The 20,971-nt window shown below is 41.3% G+C and overlaps 1 protein-coding gene across 1 annotated transcript in view; it reads left to right on the forward strand.

Annotated features, from left to right (window-relative positions):
* LOC130317328 (zinc finger protein OZF-like) overlaps nucleotides 1-20,235 on the forward strand; it is a 30,009-nt gene extending 9,774 nt beyond the window's left edge. The window contains exons 5-6 of the mRNA XM_056552837.1: nucleotides 4,633-4,741; nucleotides 18,760-20,235. Coding sequence (XP_056408812.1) covers nucleotides 4,633-4,741; nucleotides 18,760-19,865 — 1,215 coding nt within the window. The 3' untranslated portion in view covers nucleotides 19,866-20,235. The remainder of the gene's footprint in view (nucleotides 1-4,632; nucleotides 4,742-18,759) is intronic.
* Nucleotides 20,236-20,971: the final 736 nt, after the last annotated feature.

The raw sequence follows: 20,971 nt of genomic DNA on the forward strand, positions 1-20,971 counted from the left end.
CTACAGGATGATCAGGTTGATGGAGAGGACAATGTCCTACAGGATGATCAGGGAGAGAGGACAATGTCCTACAGGATGATCAGGTAGATGGAGAGGACAATGTCCTACAGGATGATCAGGTAGATGGAGAGGACAATGTCCTACAGGATGATCAGGTAGATGGAGAGGACAATGTCCTACAGGATGATCAGGTAGAGAGGACAATGTCCTACAGGATGATCAGGTAGATGGAGAGGACAATGTCCTACAGGATGATCAGGTAGAGAGGACAATGTCCTACAGGATGATCAGGTAGAGAGGACAATGTCCTACAGGATGATCAGGTAGAGAGGACAATGTCCTACAGGATGATCAGGTAGATGGAGAGGACAATGTCCTACAGGATGATCAGGTAGATGGAGAGGACAATGTCCTACAGGATGATCAGGTAGACAGGACAGTGTCCTACAGGATGATCAGGTAGAGAGGACAATGTCCTACAGGATGATCAGGTAGAGAGGACAATGTCCTACAGGATGATCAGGTAGAGAGGACAATGTCCTACAGGATGATCAGGTATAGAGGACAATGTCCTACAGGATGATCAGGTAGAGAGGACAATGTCCTACAGGATGATCAGGTAGATGGAGAGGACAATGTCCTACAGGATGATCAGGTAGATGGAGAGGACAATGTCCTACAGGATGATCAGGTAGAGAGGACAATGTCCTAGAAGATGATCAGGTAGATGGAGAGGACAATGTCCTACAGGATGATCAGGTAGATGGAGAGGACAATGTCCTACAGGATGATCAGGTAGATGGAGAGGACAATGTCCTACAGGATGATCAGGTAGATGGAGAGGACAATGTCCTACAGGATGATCAGGTAGATGGAGAGGACAATGTCCTACAGGATGATCAGGTAGATGGAGAGGACAATGTCCTACAGGATGATCAGGTAGATGGAGAGGACAATGTCCTACAAGATGATCAGGTTGAGAGGACAATGTCCTACAGGATGATCAGGTAGATGGAGAGGACAATGTCCTACAGGATGATCAGGTAGATGGAGAGGACAATGTCCTACAGGATGATCAGGTAGATGGAAAGGACAATGTCCTACAGGATGATCAGGTAGATGGAGAGGACAATGTCCTACAGGATGATCAGGTAGATGGAGAGGACAATGTCCTGCAGGATGATCAGGTAGAGAGGACAATGTCCTACAGGATGATCAGGTAGATGGAGAGGACAATGTCCTGCAGGATGATCAGGTAGAGAGGACAATGTCCTACAGGATGATCAGGTAGATGGAGAGGACAATGTCCTACAGGATGATCAGGTAGATGGAGAGGACAATGTCCTACAGGATGATCAGGTAGATGGAGAGGACAATGTCCTACGGAATGATCAGGTAGAGAGGACAATGTCCTACAGGATGATCAGGTAGATGGAGAGGACAATGTCCTACAGGATGATCAGGTAGAGAGGACAATGTCCTACAGGATGATCAGGTAGATGGAGAGGACAATGTCCTACAGGATGATCAGGTAGATGGAGATGACAATGTCCTACAGGATGATCAGGTAGAGAGGACAATGTCCTACAGGATGATCAGGTAGATGGAGAGGACAATGTCCTACAGGATGATCAGGTAGAGAGGACAATGTCCTACAGGATGATCAGGTAGATGGAGAGAACAATGTCCTACAGGATGATCAGGTAGATGGAGAGGACAATGTCCTACAGGATGATCAGGTAGATGGAGAGAACAATGTCCTACAGGATGATCAGGTAGATGGAGAGGACAATGTCCTGCAGGATGATCAGGTAGATGGAGAGGACAGTGTCCTACAGGATGATCAGGTAGATGGAGAGGACAATGTCCTACAGGATGATCAGGTAGATGGAGAGGACAATGTCCTACAGAATGATCAGGTAGATGGAGAGGACAATGTCCTACAGGATGATCAAGTAGATGGAGAGGACAATGTCCTACAGGATGATCAGGTAGATGGAGTGGACAATGTCCTACAGGATGATCAGGTAGATGTTGAGGACAATGTCCTACAGGATGATGAGGTAGATGGAGAGGATAATGTCCTACAGGATGATCGGGTAGATGGAGAGGACAATGTCCTACAGGATGATCAGGTAGATGGAGAGGACAATGTCCTACAGGATGATCAGGTAGATGGAGTGGACAATGTCCTACAGGATGATCAGGTAGATGGAGTGGACAATGTCCTACAGGATGATCAGGTAGAGAGGACAATGTCCTACAGGATGATCAGGTAGATGGAGAGGACAATGTCCTACAGGATGATCAGGTAGATGGAGAGGACAATGTCCTACAGGATGATCAGGTAGATGGAGAGGACAATGTCCTACAGGATGATCAGGTAGATGGAGAGGACAATGTCCTACAGGATGATCAGGTAGATGGAGAGGACAATGTCCTACAGGATGATCAGGTAGATGGAGAGGACAATGTCCTACAGGATGATCAGGTAGATGGAGAGGACAATGTCCTACAGGATGATCAGGTAGATGGAGAGGACAATGTCCTCCAGGATGATCAGGTAGATGTTGAGGACAATGTCCTACAGGATGATCAGGTAGATGGAGAGGACAATGTCCTCCAGGATGATCAGGTAGATGTTGAGGACAATGTCCTACAGGATGATGAGGTAGATGGAGAGGATAATGTCCTACAGGATGATCGGGTAGATGGAGAGGACAATGTCCTACAGGATGATCAGGTAGATGGAGAGGACAATGTCCTACAGGATGATCAGGTAGATGGAGAGGACAATGTCCTACAGGATGATCAGGTAGAGAGGACAATGTCCTACAGGATGATCAGGTAGAGAGGACAATGTCCTACAGGATGATCAGGTAGAGAGGACAATGTCCTACAGGATGATCAGGTAGATGGAGAGGACAATGTCCTACAGGATGATCAGGTAGATGGAGAGGACAATGTCCTACAGGATGATCAGGTAGATGGAGAGGACAATGTCCTACAGGATGATCAGGTAGATGGAGAGGACAATGTCCTACAGGATGATCAGGTAGATGGAGAGGACAATGTCCTACAGGATGATCAGGTAGATGGAGAGGACAATGTCCTACAGGATGATCAGGTAGAGAGGACAATGTCCTACAGGATGATCAGGTAGAGAGGACAATGTCCTACAGGATGATCAGGTAGAGAGGACAATGTCCTACAGGATGATCAGGTAGAGAGGACAATGTCCTACAGGATGATCAGGTAGATGGAGAGGACAATGTCCTACAGGATGATCAGGTAGATGGAGTGGACAATGTCCTACAGGATGATCAGGTAGATGGAGTAGACAATGTCCTACAGGATGATCAGGTAGATGGAGAGGACAATGTCCTACAGGATGATCAGGTAGATGGAAAGGACAATGTCCTACAGGATGATCAGGTAGATGGAGAGGACAATGTCCTACAGGATGATCAGGTAGATGGAGAGGACAATGTCCTACAGGATGATCAGGTAGAGAGGACAATGTCCTACAGGATGATCAGGTAGAGAGGACAATGTCCTACAGGATGATCAGGTAGAGAGGACAATGTCCTACAGGATGATCAGGTAGAGAGGACAATGTCCTACAGGATGATCAGGTAGAGAGGACAATGTCCTACAGGATGATCAGGTAGATGGAGAGGACAATGTCCTACAGGATGATCAGGTAGAGAGGACAATGTCCTACAGGATGATCAGGTAGAGAGGACAATGTCCTACAGGATGATCAGGTAGAGAGGACAATGTCCTACAGGATGATCAGGTAGATGGAGATGACAATGTCCTACAGGATGATCAGGTAGATGGAGAGGACAATGTCCTACAGGATGATCAGGTAGATGGAGAGGACAATGTCCTACAGGATGATCAGGTAGATGGAGAGGACAATGTCCTACAGGATGATCAGGTAGAGAGGACAATGTCCTACAGGATGATCAGGTAGAGAGGACAATGTCCTACAGGATGATCAGGTAGATGGAGAGGACAATGTCCTACAGGATGATCAGGTAGAGAGGACAATGTCCTACAGGATGATCAGGTAGAGAGGACAATGTCCTACAGGATGATCAGGTAGAGAGGACAATGTCCAACAGGATGATCAGGTAGATGGAGAGGACAATGTCCTACAGGATGATCAGGTAGATGGAGAGGACAATGTCCTACAGGATGATCAGGTAGATGGAGAGGACAATGTCCTACAGGATGATCAGGTAGATGGAGAGGACAATGTCCTACAGGATGATCAGGTAGAGAGGACAATGTCCTACAGGATGATCAGGTAGATGGAGAGGACAATGTCCTACAGGATGATCAGGTAGATGGAGAGGACAATGTCCTACAGGATGATCAGGTAGATGGAGAGGACAATGTCCTACAGGATGATCAGGTAGATGGAGAGGACAATGTCCTACAGGATGATCAGGTAGATGGAGAGGACAATGTCCTACAGGATGATCAGGTAGATGGAGAGGACAATGTCCTACAGGATGATCAGGTAGATGGTCGGGGTTGTCATGGACGATTTGTGTCATTATTTTCTCTTTTCTCTAAATCTGAATTATTATAGTTTATTATTTTGTTCATATTTTGGATCAGGATGAAAATGTGAAAGAAATTAAAACTGAAGTTGTTGAAGAAGAAGAAATGGATGTGAGGAGGGATCGGGCGTGTAAGGAAGAGGACATTCCTACTGAAATTAGTCCAGGTGAGTAATAGAAAGGAAGTACCCGGAGGAATGTGATGCTCCTCCTCCTCCCTCTCTATCTGTAGCTTATAATTAGGGCTGCACGATTTAAGAAAATTGTGTGATTGCGATTATGGAGGTAAATTTTGTGATATCGATGTGATTGTGATATAATAAACAAATGGTGAAATTCTCCCATTTTATGTCCAATCCCTTTATGTTACATAGCCAAACGTCTCCTTCCTCCCCTCCATTCCATTTCATGTCAAATCCTTTTATCTTATGTAGCCACTCCCCCCCCCCCACCCCCCCCATTTCATGTTCATTGACTGGACATAAAAAAGTGGGATAGAATATGAAATGGTGAGGAATGAGCTTAATTCCTCTCCGGCGCTGTTGCGTTGCTCTGTAGTGCAGTGCAGCCATGTGGGAGGGAGAACTGGGAGTAAGTGAATTCCCTTAAAGGGGTACTCTGGTGAAAAACATCTTATGCCTTAGATTATCCCTTTTAGGACCAGGAAGGGGGGGGGGGTTCTTTTTTCCCTCCTCACTTTTTTTTAAAGCTGCAACGCTTTAAATTCTCCACCTACAGCCTATATAAGGGTTGCTTTCTGCGCCACAAATTGTACTTTGTAATGAAATTGTTGATTTTACTCAAAATCTATGGTAAAACAAAAATTTTTATATTTTTGGGGATAAATTGGGAAAAGAAATTTGGGAACTTTATTTTTTTTTTCTTTGCTGTGGTGGTTTATTCTACGCAGGGCACTTTTCGGTGCAGGTCCATACAATTGCAGCCATACCCAAATTATATATCGATTTTATTTTCATTTATTACCTAAAAATGTGTTCTTAAATTATCCTTTTCTGACCCCTATAACTTTATAATTTTCCCGTATATGGGGCTGTATGAGGGTTATTTTTTGTGCTGTGATTTGTAGTTTTTATTGGGACCATTTTTGTTTTGATGGAATTTTTTGATCAATTTATATAAGCTTTTTTTTTCTGATATATTAAGTGACCAAAAATTTGCAATCCTGGTATTTGTTTTTATCTTTTGTTTACGGCATTGACCGTGCTGTTTCAATAATGTTATCCAAACTAAAGAGGTAAACAGTGGCACCGATACCTATGACCCTCAACCACGAGATGGATATACTCACGCCAGGCAGAAGACCAGACAAACCTTACTCGGTGGTGCTAGGACAATGCAAACGATAGTCAGCAAAATGAACAATACAAGAGGAAATAGGCGTCCTGCACTCACCGTGTAAGAACTGGTCAAACGACTCACATCTCGGGTGATTCCTCCGGAGGCCGAACGAAGCACATTCATTGTGTGAAACCGCCGGCACTCGCCTCTGAGCGCCCCGCACAGTCTTTGGGATCCCTCCGGAGGAATCACCCGAGATGTGAGTTGTTTGACCAGTTCTTACACGGTGAGTGCAGGACGCCTGTTTCCTCTTGTATTGTTCAATAATGTTATATTTTCATAGTTTGGATATTTATACATGTGGCAACGCCACATATGTTTGTTTATTTTCATTTACATTATTTTATGTAAAAATGAAGGGGGGAACTTTTATTAGGGGAGGGACATTTTCACATGTATTACCTTTTTACTTTTTTTTTCTTTTTTTATAATTTTTTGGTCCCCATAGGGCAGTTTTTTCCAAACAGTGGCTTTCCGGGCATGCTGGGAGTTGTAGTTTTGCATCAACTGGAGCCACTGTTAGGAAAAAAACTTTCATGGGGACTTATTACTTACAATCTTGTGATTGCAGGCACTGATCAATGTTGTGCCATAGCACAGCATTGATCATGTTATCAGCGCTCCATTACTACAGCCTGCCATAGTACAGCAATGATCAGTGTTGTCTACACTCCATTACTACAGCCTGCCATAGCACAGCATTGATGAGGGTTATCAGCGCTCCATTACTACAGCCTGCCATAGAACAGCATTCATCAGTGTTATCAATGCTCCATTACTACAGCCTGCCATAGAACAGCATTCATCAGTGTTATCAACGATCCATTACTACAGCCTGCCATAGCACAGCATTGATCAGTGTTGTCTACACTCCATTACTACAGCCTGCCATAGAACATCATTGATCAAGGTTATCAGCGCTCCATTACTACAGCCTGCCATAGAACAACATTGATCAGGGTTATCTGCGCTCCATTACTTCAGCCTGCCATAGCACAGCATTGATCAGTGTTATCAGCACTCCATTACTACAGCCTGCCATAGAACAACATTGATCAGGGTTATCAGCGCTCCATTACTACAGCCTGCCATAGAACAGAATTGATCAGTGTTGTCTACACTCCATTACTACAGCCTGCCATAGAACAGCATTGATCAGTGTTATCAGCGTTCCATTACTACAGCCTGCCATAGAACAGCATTGATCAACGTTATCGGCGCTCCATTACTACAACCTGCCATAGTACAGCATTGATCAGTGTTATCAGAGCTCCATTACTACAGCCTGCCATAGAACAACATTGATCAGGGTTATCAGCGCTCCATTACTACAACCTGCCATAGTACAGCATTGATCAGTGTTATCAGAGCTCCATTACTACAGCCTGCCATAGAACAGAATTGATCAGTGTTGTCTACACTCCATTACTACAGCCTGCCATAGAACAGCATTGATCAGTGTTATCAGCGTTCCATTATTACAGCCTGCCATAGTACTGCATTGATCAGGGTTATCGGCGCTCCATTACTACAGCCTGCCATAGTACTGCATTGATCAGGGTTATCGGTGCTCCATTACTACAGCCTGCCATAGAACAACATTGATCAGTGTTGTCTACACTCCATTACTACAGCCTGCCATAGCACAGCATTGATCATTGTTATCAGCGCTCCATTACTACAGCCTGCCATAGAACAGCATTGATCAGTGTTATCAGCACTCCATTACTACAGCCTGCCATAGAACAGCATTGACAAGGGTTATCGACGCTCCATTACTACAGCCTGCCATAGTACAGCATTGATCATTGTTATCAGCGCTCCATTACTACAGCCTGCCATAGAACAGCATTGATCAGTGTTATCAGTGCTCCATTACTACAGCCTGCCATAGCACAGCATTGATCATTGTTATCGACACTCCATTACTACAGCCTGCCATAGCACAGCATTTATCATTATCGACACTCCATTACTACAGCCTGCCATAGCACAGCATTTATCATTATCGACACTCCATTACTACAGCCTGCCATAGCACAGCATTGATCATTGTTATCGACACTCCATTACTACAGCCTGCCATAGCACAGCATTGATCAGTGTTATCAGCACTCCATTACTACAGCCTGCCATAGAACAGCATTGACCAGGGTTATCGACGCTCCATTACTACAGCCTGCCATAGAACAGCATTGATCATTGTTATCGGCGCTCCATTACTACAGCCTGCCATAGAACAGCATTGACAAGTGTTATCGACACTCCATTACTACAGCCTGCCATAGAACAGCATTGACAAGTGTTATCGACACTCCATTACTACAGCCTGCCATAGCACAGCATTGATCATTGTTATCAGCGCTCCATTACTACAGCCTGCCATAGAACAGCATTCATCAATGTTATCAACGATCCATTACTACAGCCTGCCATAGCACAGCATTGATCAGTGTTGTCTACACTCCATTACTACAGCCTACCATAGAACAACATTGATCAGGGTTATCAGCGCTCCATTACTACAGCCTACCATAGTACAGCATTGATCAGTGTTGTCTACACTCCATTACTACAACCTGCCATAGTACAGCATTGATCAGTGTTATCGACACTCCATTACTACAGCCTGCCATAGCACAGCATTGATCATTGTTATCGACGCTCCATTACTACAGCCTGCCATAGCACAGCATTGATCATTGTTATCGACGCTCCATTACTACAGCCTGCCATAGAACATCATTGACAAGGGTTATCGACACTCCATTACTACAGCCTGCCATAGCACAACATTGATCAGTGTTATTAGTGCACCATTACTACAGCCTACCATAGAACAGCATTGACAAGTGTTATCTGTGCTCCATTACTACAGCCTGCCATAGAACAGCATTGACAAGTGTTATCGACGCTCCATTACTACAGCCTGCCATAGAACAGCATTGACAAGTGTTATCGACGCCCCATTACTACAGCCTGCTGAGGCTGCCAACATATTTGCAGGTAGGGAACCTCTGCCCGTCCTCTCAACTGATCAGGACCCCATGAGTTTTGCCGCTGGGGTCCTGATCAGCTCCACTGAGTTACCAGCGTGTGTTTTCGGCATTTTAGACGCAGCAATCATTGGTGATTTCTGGCATTAGCCAGTATGAAGAAGCTCCAGAGCTCGCTTCATACACCTGCCACATGGCTGCGCTGTTTATAAACATCGGCCAGCCATGGTGGGGTTAACCTCCTACTAGCGCTTGGCACTGCTGGGAGGGGAAACCGTAAAACCCACCCCGAAGGGGCCGGACCGCGCTTCACAGAGGATGAGAATACAGCTGCCGCCTTGAGTTTCACCGTTTCCCCTCCCAGCATAATCACAAAGTTTTCCTAATCGTTATATCGCACAATCCCCAATTATTTGATTGAGATTGCGATATATATTGTGCAGTAAGCAACGCAACAATACGCAACGAACACCGAAGTACTGATACGTAATCTAGATAATCATAAATCTTTATATCAGACTTAAAGGGGTATTCCAGGCCACAACTTTTCTTTTTATATATCAACTGGTTCCGGAAAGTTAAACAGATTTGTAAATTACTTCTATTAAAAAATCTTAATCCGTCCAATAGTTATTAGCTTCTGAAGTTGAGTTGTTGTTTTCTGTCTAACTGCTCTCTGATGACTCACGTCCCAGGAGCTGTGCAGTTCCTATGGGGATATTCTCCCATCATGCACAGCTTCCGGGACGTGACATCATCATTGAGCAGTTAGACAGAAAACTTCAGAAGCTAATAACTATTGGAAGGATTAAGATTTTTCAATAGAAGTAATTTACAAATGGCCGGATGAAGCTCGTATAACGAGTGAAACAGAATCTGTTGCCTACTACGTACCCCCCCTGCACGGGTCCCTCTCCCTTACTGCATTTCATGTTGTGAGTATGTATCAATAAAGAAGCCTTTTTTAAGAGAAGACCGGTGAGTGCCGATGTTATTCTATTCTTTACTGCATTGAAGATTTATACCTTGCTGAAACGTCAGAGCACCACCATATCTCTATCGGTTTATCCAAGTCACACGCCCGCCGTATAATCCAGCCTAGCCAATAGGAGCAGTGCCGAATATCACATCTTCTCTTTGCTCTTGTAATTTACAAATCTGTTTAACTTTCTGGAGCCAGTTGTTATATATAAAAAAAAGTTTTGCCTGGAATACCCCTTTAACTAAATAGATGAACACAAAAATACTGTGGAGTCATTTAATTGTCAAATATAATTTTTATTAAAGCATATAAAACCAATATAAATGGCACAAATATTAAAACACAAGGGGAAAAGCTCCTACTGGGGAGACTAAAGAAAGGGGCCACACCACCTATTCATGGGTTAATACACAAAAATATACACACTTGGCTAAAAGACGCGTCCTCCCCGTGTCGGCACATGGCGCCCGAGCCTCCGAACGCCGCGATACTTCTGGGTATCTCACCACACGTACTGATCACATGACTGGTTCATTACCAATTAGCCAACGTATTAACATGATTTAATTATGTGTAAAAAGGGAAATATTGTGGATCTATGGATAAACATGATGGAAATAAATATGTGTAAGGGCACAATAGACTGTATGGAGCAGGTGGTGTGGCCCCTTTGTTTAGTCTCCCCAGTAGGGGCTTTCCCCCTTTTGTTTTAGTATTTGTGCCATGTATATTGGTTTTAAACAATTTAATTAAAATACTATCTTACAACTCAGTTAAAGGAGTATTCCGGGCAAAAACATTTTATCCCCTATTCAAAGTATAGAGGAGAAGATGTCTGATGGTGGGGGGCCTGCTGCTGGGACCCCCCGCGATCTCCCTGCAGCGCCCGCATTCTATGTGGGGACTGCTTCTCTATTATGGAAACCTCCGGGTTTCCGGGACTGGCGACGTGATGTCACGCCACGCCCCCTCTATTCATGTCTATGGGAGGGGGCGGGACGGCCGCCACGCCCCCTCCCATACACTTGTATGGAGGGGGCGTGATGTCACGTCCCCAGTCCCGGAAACCCGGAGGTTTCCGAAACTAGAGACTCAGTCCCCGCAAACAATGCGGGCGCTGCTGGGAGATAGCGGGGGGTCCCAGCAGCGGGCTGGAGATCTACAGGGTCCTCATCTGGAAGAGAAACAAAGAGAATCAGATGGAAAAAGTCCAATAGGATAGAAGTGGAGTCTTCTGGGGCCATGGGCACTTGGTTTCCAGGGGATCCAACTTTTCAGAAGGCTTATTCTGCCCCATACTGTGCCCAGTGGTGAAGGAACCATTGCCCCCTATTATATTGCTTCTTGTTCTTAGGTGTGACCATCCCAGACACCCGACCGGTGCTCAATTACACATTCTCTGTCCAGTCCCGTGCATCTGGGAAGATTTTCATTTTACGAGGAGTAGATCCCTAATTTTCTTAATTTCAAGATAAAGAACATTTTATTTCCTTGGTTGATACAGTTTGGTTCTATAAATACAGGTAAGTTCTATAAATACAGGTAGGTTCTATAAATACAGGTAGGCTCTATAAATACAGATTGGTTCTATAAATACAGGTAGGTTCTATAAATACAGGTAGGCTCTATAAATACGGGTAGGTTCTATAAATACAGGTAGGTTCTATAAATACAGGTAGGGTCTATAAATACAGGTAGGGACTATAAATACAGGTAGGCTCTATAAATACAGGTTGGTTCTATAAATACAGGTAGGGACTATAAATTCAGGTAGGGGCTATAAATACAGGTAGGCTCTAATAATACAGGTAGGTTCTATAAATACAGGTAGGCTCTATCAATACAGGTTGGTTCTATAAATACAGGTAGGCTCTATAAATACAGGTAGGCTCTATAAATACAGGTAGGCTCTATAAATACAGGTAGGTTCTATAAATACAGGTAGGCTCTATAAATACAGATTGGTTCTATAAATACAGGTAGGCTCTATAAATACAGGTAGGCTCTATAAATACAGGTAGGGACTATAAATTCAGGTAGGCTCTATAAATACAGGTTGGTTCTATAAATACACGTAGGTTCTATAAATACGGGTTGGTTCTATAAATACAGGTAGGCTCTATAAATACAGGTAGGGACTATAAATTCAGGTAGGGGCTATAAATACAGGTAGGCTCTAATAATACAGGTAGGTTCTATAAATACAGGTAGGCTCTATCAATACAGGTTGGTTCTATAAATACAGGTAGGCTCTATAAATACAGGTAGGGGCTATAAATACAGGTAGGTTCTAGAAATACAGGTGGGTTCTAGAAATACAGGTAGGCACTAAATACAGGTAGGCTCTTTAAATACAGGTTGGGACTATAAATAAAGGTAGGGACTATAAATACAGGTAGGCTCTATAAATACAGGTAGGTTCTATAAATACAGGTAGGCTCTATAAATACAGTTAGGTTCTATAAATACAGGTAGGCTCTATAAATACAGGTAGGCTCTATAAATACAGGTTGGTTCTATAAATACAGGTAGGCTCTATAAATACAGGTAGGCTCTATAAATACAGGTAGGTTCTATAAATACAGGTAGGCTCTATAAATACAGGTAGGCTCTATAAATACGGGTTGGTTCTATAAATACAGGTAGGTTCTATAAATACAGGTAGGCTCTATAAATACAGGTAGGGGCTATAAATACAGGTAGGCTCTATAAATACAGGTTGGTTCTATAAATACAGGTTGGTTCTATAAATACAGGTAGGCTCTATAAATACAGGTAGGCTCTATAAATACAGGTAGGCTCTAATAATACAGGTAGGTTCTATAAATACAGGTAGGCTCTATAAATTCAGGTAGGGGCTATAAATACAGGTAGGCTCTATAAATACAGGTAGACTCTATAAATACAGGTAGGTTCTATAAATACAGGTAGGCTCTATAAATACACGTAGGTTCTATAAATACAGGTAGGTTCTATAAATACAGGTTGGTTCTATAAATACAGGTTGGTTCTATAAATACAGGTAGGTTCTATAAATACAGGTAGGCTCTATAAATACACGTAGGTTCTATAAATACAGGTAGGTTCTATAAATACAGGTTGGTTCTATAAATACAGGTAGGTTCTATAAATACAGGTAGGCTCTATAAATACAGGTAGGCTCTATAAATACAGGTAGGGACTATAAATTCAGGTAGGGGCTATAAATACAGGTAGGCTCTAATAATACAGGTAGGTTCTATAAATACAGGTAGGCTCTATAAATACAGGTTGGTTCTATAAATACAGGTAGGCTCTATAAATACAGGTAGGCTCTATAAATACAGGTAGGCTCTATAAATACAGGTAGGGGCTATAAATACGGGTAGGTTCTATAAATACGTGTAGACTCTATAAATACGGGTAGACTCTATAAATACAGGTAGACTCTATAAATACAGGTAGACTCTATAAATACAGGTAGGCTCTATAAATACAGGTAGGGACCATAAATACAGGTAGGCTCTATAAATTCAGGTAGGGACCATAAATACAGGTAGGGACTATAAATACAGGTAGGGACTATAAATACAGGTAGGCTCTATAAATACAGGTAGGTTCTATAAATACAGGTAGGGACTATAAATACAGGTAGGGACTATAAATACAGGTAGGGAATATAAATACAGGTAGGTTCTATAAATACAGGTAGGCTCTATAAATACAGGTAGGCTCTAAATACAGGTAGGTTCTATAAATACAGGTAGGTTCTATAAATACAGGTAGGCTCTATAAATACAGGTAGGCTCTATAAATACAGGTAGGGACCATAAATACAGGTAGGCTCTATAAATACAGGTAGGGGCTATAAATACAGGTAGGCTCTATAAATACAGGTAGGTTCTATAAATACAGGTAGGCTCTATAAATACAGGTAGGGGCTATAAATACAGGTAGGCTCTATAAATACAGGTAGGCTCTATAAATACAGGTAGGCTCTATAAATACAGGTAGGCTCTATAAATACAGGTTGGTTCTATAAATACAGGTAGGCTCTATAAATACAGGTAGGGGCTATAAATACAGGTAGGCTCTATAAATACAGGTAGGTTCTATAAATACAGGTAGGCTCTATAAATACAGGTTGGTTCTATAAATACAGGTAGGCTCTATAAATACAGGTAGGCTCTATAAATACAGGTAGGTTCTATAAATACAGGTAGGCTCTATAAATACGGGTTGGTTCTATAAATACAGGTAGGTTCTATAAATACAGGTATGCTCTATAAATACAGGTAGGCTCTATAAATACAGGTTGGTTCTATAAATACAGGTAGGCTCTATAAATACAGGTAGGCTCTATAAATACAGGTAGGCTCTAATAATACAGGTAGGTTCTATAAATACAGGTAGGCTCTAATAATACAGGTAGGTTCTATAAATACAGGTAGGCTCTATAAATTCAGGTAGGGGCTATAAATACAGGTAGGCTCTATAAATACAGGTAGACTCTATAAATACAGGTAGGTTCTATAAATACAGGTAGGCTCTATAAATACACGTAGGTTCTATAAATACAGGTAGGTTCTATAAATACAGGTTGGTTCTATAAATACAGGTTGGTTCTATAAATACAGGTAGGTTCTATAAATACAGGTAGGCTCTATAAATACACGTAGGTTCTATAAATACAGGTAGGTTCTATAAATACAGGTTGGTTCTATAAATACAGGTAGGTTCTATAAATACAGGTAGGCTCTATAAATTCAGGTAGGGGCTATAAATACAGGTAGGCTCTAATAATACAGGTAGGTTCTATAAATACAGGTAGGCTCTATAAATACAGGTTGGTTCTATAAATACAGGTAGGCTCTATAAATACAGGTAGGCTCTATAAATACAGGTAGGGGCTATAAATACGGGTAGGTTCTATAAATACAGGTAGACTCTATAAATACAGGTAGACACTATAAATACAGGTAGGCTCTATAAATACAGGTAGGGACCATAAATACAGGTAGGCTCTATAAATTCAGGTAGGGACCATAAATACAGGTAGGGACTATAAATACAGGTAGGCTCTATAAATACAGGTAGGTTCTATAAATACAGGTAGGGACTATAAATACAGGTAGGGAATATAAATACAGGTAGGTTCTATAAATACAGGTAGGCTCTATAAATACAGGTAGGCTCTAAATACAGGTAGGTTCTATAAATACAGGTAGGCTCTATAAATACAGGTAGGGACCATAAATACAGGTAGGTTCTATAAATACAGGTAGGCTCTATAAATACAGGTAGGGGCTATAAATACAGGTAGGCTCTATAAATACAGGTAGGTTCTATAAATACAGGTAGGCTCTATAAATACAGGTAGGGGCTATAAATACAGGTAGGTTCTATAAATACAGGTAGGCTCTATAAATACAGGTAGGCTCTATAAATACAGGTAGGCTCTATAAATACAGGTTGGTTCTATAAATACAGGTAGGCTCTATAAATACAGGTAGGGGCTATAAATACAGGTAGGCTCTATAAATACAGGTAGACTCTATAAATACAGGTAGGTTCTATAAATACAGGTAGGCTCTATAAATACACGTAGGTTCTATAAATACAGGTAGGTTCTATAAATACAGGTTGGTTCTATGAATACAGGTAGGTTCTATAAATACAGGTTGGTTCTATAAATACAGGTAGGCTCTATAAATACAGGTAGGCTCTATAAATACAGGTAGGGGCTATAAATACAGGTAGGCTCTATATACAGGTTGGTTCTATAAATACAGGTAGGTTCTATAAATACAGGTAGGCTCTATAAATACAGGTAGGCTCTATAAATACAGGTAGGGACTATAAATTCAGGTAGGGGCTATAAATACAGGTAGGCTCTAATAATACAGGTAGGTTCTATAAATACAGGTAGGCTCTATAAATACAGGTAGACTCTATAAATACAGGTAGGTTCTATAAATACAGGTAGGCTCTATAAATACAGGTAGGCTCTATAAATACAGGTAGGCTCTATAAATACAGGTTGGTTCTATAAATACAGGTAGGCTCTATAAATACAGGTAGGGGCTATAAATACAGGTAGGCTCTATAAATACAGGTAGACTCTATAAATACAGGTAGGTTCTATAAATACAGGTAGGCTCTATAAATACACGTAGGTTCTATAAATACAGGTAGGTTCTATAAATACAGGTTGGTTCTATGAATACAGGTAGGTTCTATAAATACAGGTTGGTTCTATAAATACAGGTAGGCTCTATAAATACAGGTAGGCTCTATAAATACAGGTAGGGGCTATAAATACAGGTAGGCTCTATATACAGGTTGGTTCTATAAATACAGGTAGGTTCTATAAATACAGGTAGGCTCTATAAATACAGGTAGGCTCTATAAATACAGGTAGGGACTATAAATTCAGGTAGGGGCTATAAATACAGGTAGGCTCTAATAATACAGGTAGGTTCTATAAATACAGGTAGGCTCTATAAATACAGGTTGGTTCTATAAATACAGGTAGGCTCTATAAATACAGGTAGGCTCTATAAATACAGGTAGGCTCTATAAATACAGGTAGGCTCTATAAATACGGGTAGGTTCTATAAATACAGGTAGACTCTATAAATACAGGTAGACTCTATAAATACAGGTAGGCTCTATAAATACAGGTAGGGAGCATAAATACAGGTAGGCTCTATAAATTCAGGTAGGGACCATAAATACAGGTAGGGACTATAAATACAGGTAGGCTCTATAAATACAGGTAGGTTCTATAAATACAGGTAGGGACTATAAATACAGGTAGGGAATATAAATACAGGTAGGTTCTATAAATACAGGTAGGCTCTATAAATACAGGTAGGCTCTAAATACAGGTAGGTTCTATAAATACAGGTAGGCTCTATAAATACAGGTAGGCTCTATAAATACAGGTAGGGACCATAAATACAGGTAGGCTCTATAAATACAGGTAGGGGCTATAAATACAGGTAGGCTCTATAAATACAGGTAGGCTCTATAAATACAGGTAGGCTCTATAAATACAGGTAGGGGCTATAAATACAGGTAGGCTCTATAAATACAGGTAGGGGCTATAAATACAGGTAGGCTCTATAAATACAGGTAGGCTCTATAAATACAGGTAGGCTCTATAAATACAGGTAGGGGCTATAAATACAGGTAGGCTCTATAAATACAGGTAGGCTCTATAAATACAGGTAGGCTCTATAAATACAGGTAGGGGCTATAAATACAGGTAGGCTCTATAAATACAGGTAGGTTCTATAAATACAGGTAGGCTCTATAAATACAGGTAGGGGCTATAAATACAGGTAGGCTCTATAAATACAGGTAGGTTCTATAAATACAGGTAGGCTCTATAAATACAGGTAGGCTCTATAAATACAGGTAGGGGCTATAAATACAGGTAGGCTCTATAAATACAGGTAGGCTCTATAAATACAGGTAGGCTCTATAAATACAGGTAGGTTCTATAAATACAGGTAGGCTCTATAAATACAGGTAGGGACTATAAATACAGGTAGGGACTATAAATACAGGTAGGCTCTATAAATACAGGTAGGCTCTATAAATACAGGTAGGTTCTATAAATACAGATTGGGAGTATAAATACAGGTAGGTTCTATAAATACAGGTAGGGACCATAAATACAGGTAGGCTCTATAAATACAGGTAGGTTCTATAAATACAGGTAGGTACTATAAATACAGGTAGGGACTATAAATACAGGTAGGCTCTATAAATACAGGTAGGCTCTATAAATACAGGTAGGCTCTATAAATACAGGTAGGTTCTATAAATACAGGTAGGTTCTATAAATACAGGTAGGGACCATAAATACAGGTAGGCTCTATAAATACAGGTAGGTTCTATAAATACAGGTAGGGTCTATAAATACAGGTAGGGACTATAAATACAGGTTGGGACTATAAATACAGGTAGGTTCTATAAATACAGGTAGGGACCATAAATACAGGTAGGCTCTATAAATACAGGTAGGTTCTATAAATACAGGTAGGGTCTATAAATACAGGTAGGTTCTATAAATACAGGTAGGCTCTATAAATACAGGTAGGCTCTATAAATACAGGTAGGTTCTATAAATACAGGTAGGGTCTATAAATACAGGTAGGTTCTATAAATACAGGTAGGGTCTATAAATACAGGTAGGGACTATAAATACAGGTAGGGACTATAAATACAGGTTGGGACTATAAATACAGGTTGGGACTATAAATACAGGTAGGTTCTATAAATACAGGTAGGCTCTATAAATACAGGTAGGTGATAGAAAACTGAGCAGGAGACATGGAGAAGGCTGCAGATCATTTCGTACTGTTCAGGACCTCCGATGGGCCTCTTCACCTTCAGGACTAATGGGAATTTGGACTGAGCTCCATTATACAGTTGATTTGCCTTTTAGATTCCACTCTCAACTTTGGCATCTAAAGTCATTAGCGGTGGCTTCCGGCTCCTGAGATCAGCCAGGGACCACCGGGTATGTAGTGTGATTGCGTCAGGACCCCGCTACATACACCCATAATGCCGGCTACATGATGGATCAGATCCCTCATGGTACAGGGAGGCGTTAAAGGGAATCTGCCATCAGTTATATATTATATACTGCGCTAACCATAAGGGGGTCCATGGTGGTCTCTTTATGCCCCAGATGTCTCCCTATACCCTATGGAGATACAGGTCTATTAAGCAAGGCTTGTAGGGTGGAAGAAGCAGCTGGGGATGGCCACAATGACTCATGAAAGTGACGGCAGGTTACCTAGAAAGCTTTATGTGATGAATGTAAGAAAATAAAGCTCTTCTCCATTTTCTCTAGATGGTCACTGCAAAGACTTGGGACAAAACCTCTTTCCATCCATAGACCTTAAAGGAGACAAGAAGAATATGCCACATGGTTATCTTGGAGAAAATCAGTTTCTGTGTTCAGGATGTGGGAAAAGATTTCAGCACAAATTCGATCAGAACACTCACATAGAAGAGGCCCAGCTTCAATGTTCAGAATGTAGAAAATGTTCTAACCAGAAGTCAGGTCCTATTAAACAGCAGAAATTTTCCCCAGGGAAAAAATCATTTTCATGTGCAGCGTGTGGAAAATGTTTCACCAAGAAATCATCTCTAATACTACATCAGAGAATCCACACAGGGGAGAAGCTTGTTTCCTGTTCAGAATGTGGGAAATGTTTCACCAATAATTCAAGTCTAATTCAACACGAGAAAATTCATACAGGGGTGAAGCCATTTTCATGTTCAGAATGTGGAAAATGTTTTTTCAAGAAATCACATCTAATTGAGCATGAGAATATCCACACAGGGGATAAACCGTTTTCATGTTCTGAATGTTCAAAATCTTTTGCCAATAAATCATATCTTGCCAGACATCAGAAAAGTCACACGGGGGAAGGGGCAATAGTATGTTTAGAATGTGGGAAATGTTTTCCTCTGCGATCAAAACTTACTGTTCATCAGAGAATCCACACAGGGGAGAAACCATATTCGTGTCTTGAATGTGGAAAATGTTTCACCCAAAAATCAAGTCTTCTTAGTCATCACAGAAGTCACATGGGGGAGAAGCCATTTTCATGTCTTGAATGTGGAAAATCTTTCATCCAGAAATCAGGTCTTGTCAGTCATCACAGAAGTCACACAGGAGAGAAGCCTTTTTCATGTACAGAATGTGGAAAATGTTTCACCCAAAAATCTAATCTTGTCAATCATCTCAGATGTCACACAGGGGAGAAGCCCTTTTCATGTTCAGAATGTGGGAAATGTTTTATCAAAAAATCACGTCTTGTTACACATCAGAGAATCCACACAGGGGAGAAGCCGTTTTCATGTACAGAATGTGGAAAATGTTTTGCCGACCCATCAGGTTTTCTTAAACATCAAAAAGTTCATGCAAGAAAGAGGCCGTTGTCGTGTTAGAGGATTTAACCGAAGATTGTTTCATGTTCAATATCAGAGAATTCACACAGTGGAGAAGCCATTTTCATGTTTGGAATGTAAAAAAATAATTTGCCTAGAAATCGGCTTCTCTTTCTCACCAGAGAGTCCATCAGCAGATGAAGGTTGTTCCCGATGTCTCACCTATTCGGAGTCGTCTCTCCAGATCTTAAATCCTTTGGGTTTTGTGCACTTAACCTTGATCTTCCGCCCCCTACACTACGAAGAAGGGTAAAGCATGGTGGAGAAACGACTGAAGTCATTTATAGATGTGGTGCTTATGATTGGTCCCTTAAATAATAACATTTATATATATTATAAAATATTTAATAAAGTTATTATATTTAAATTAGCACCGTCAGTATATACAGTCTATGGTGGAGGACCAAAAGTTGTGCGTATTTCTCTTATGCTTTCTTAACCCCTTAAGGACTGGGACCATTTTTTCTTTTTGTATGGGGAAAAAATTGTATATAAGGATATCTTCACCCCCAGATATGGTCACCCTCCAGTGTCGGATAAACACGCATAATGAGTGGTAATGGCGCCATTAGTGACCAATGACCTAAGGTCAACAACAATTATAAAAATGATAAAAATCACGACCTGGTGAATTGCCTAAAAATATAAACAATGCAATTCACATCTGAGCCGACTATTCCTAAGATACTAAAGGGGTACTCCGCCCCTAGACATCTTACACCGGGTTCCTGCAGCAGTGATAGTGATGTCACGGCCACACACAATCGCAACGTCATGTCACGCCCCCCCTCCATTCACGTCTATGGGAGGGGGCGTGTCTGTCGACACGCCCCCTCCCATAGACGTGAATGGAGGGGGTTTGGTCGTGACATCACAATCACTGTATCCAGGTCTGAGTGTTCTACACAAAATGTTCAAAACGACGGTGCACCGGGGTAACCCTTTAAGTTCTTTTGATGTCTATTACACTAGGAAGGTATTTTTGCAATATAAAATAATACACAGGTATTATAAAACATGCTGATTTATTGGATATAAGTAATAAACATTAATGAGTAATAAACACAATGATATATAAGTGGAAATATCAATTAGATATATAAAGA

Source organism: Hyla sarda, unplaced genomic scaffold, assembly GCF_029499605.1.
Source record: "Hyla sarda isolate aHylSar1 unplaced genomic scaffold, aHylSar1.hap1 scaffold_199, whole genome shotgun sequence".
Classification (NCBI taxonomy): Eukaryota; Metazoa; Chordata; class Amphibia; order Anura; family Hylidae; genus Hyla; species Hyla sarda.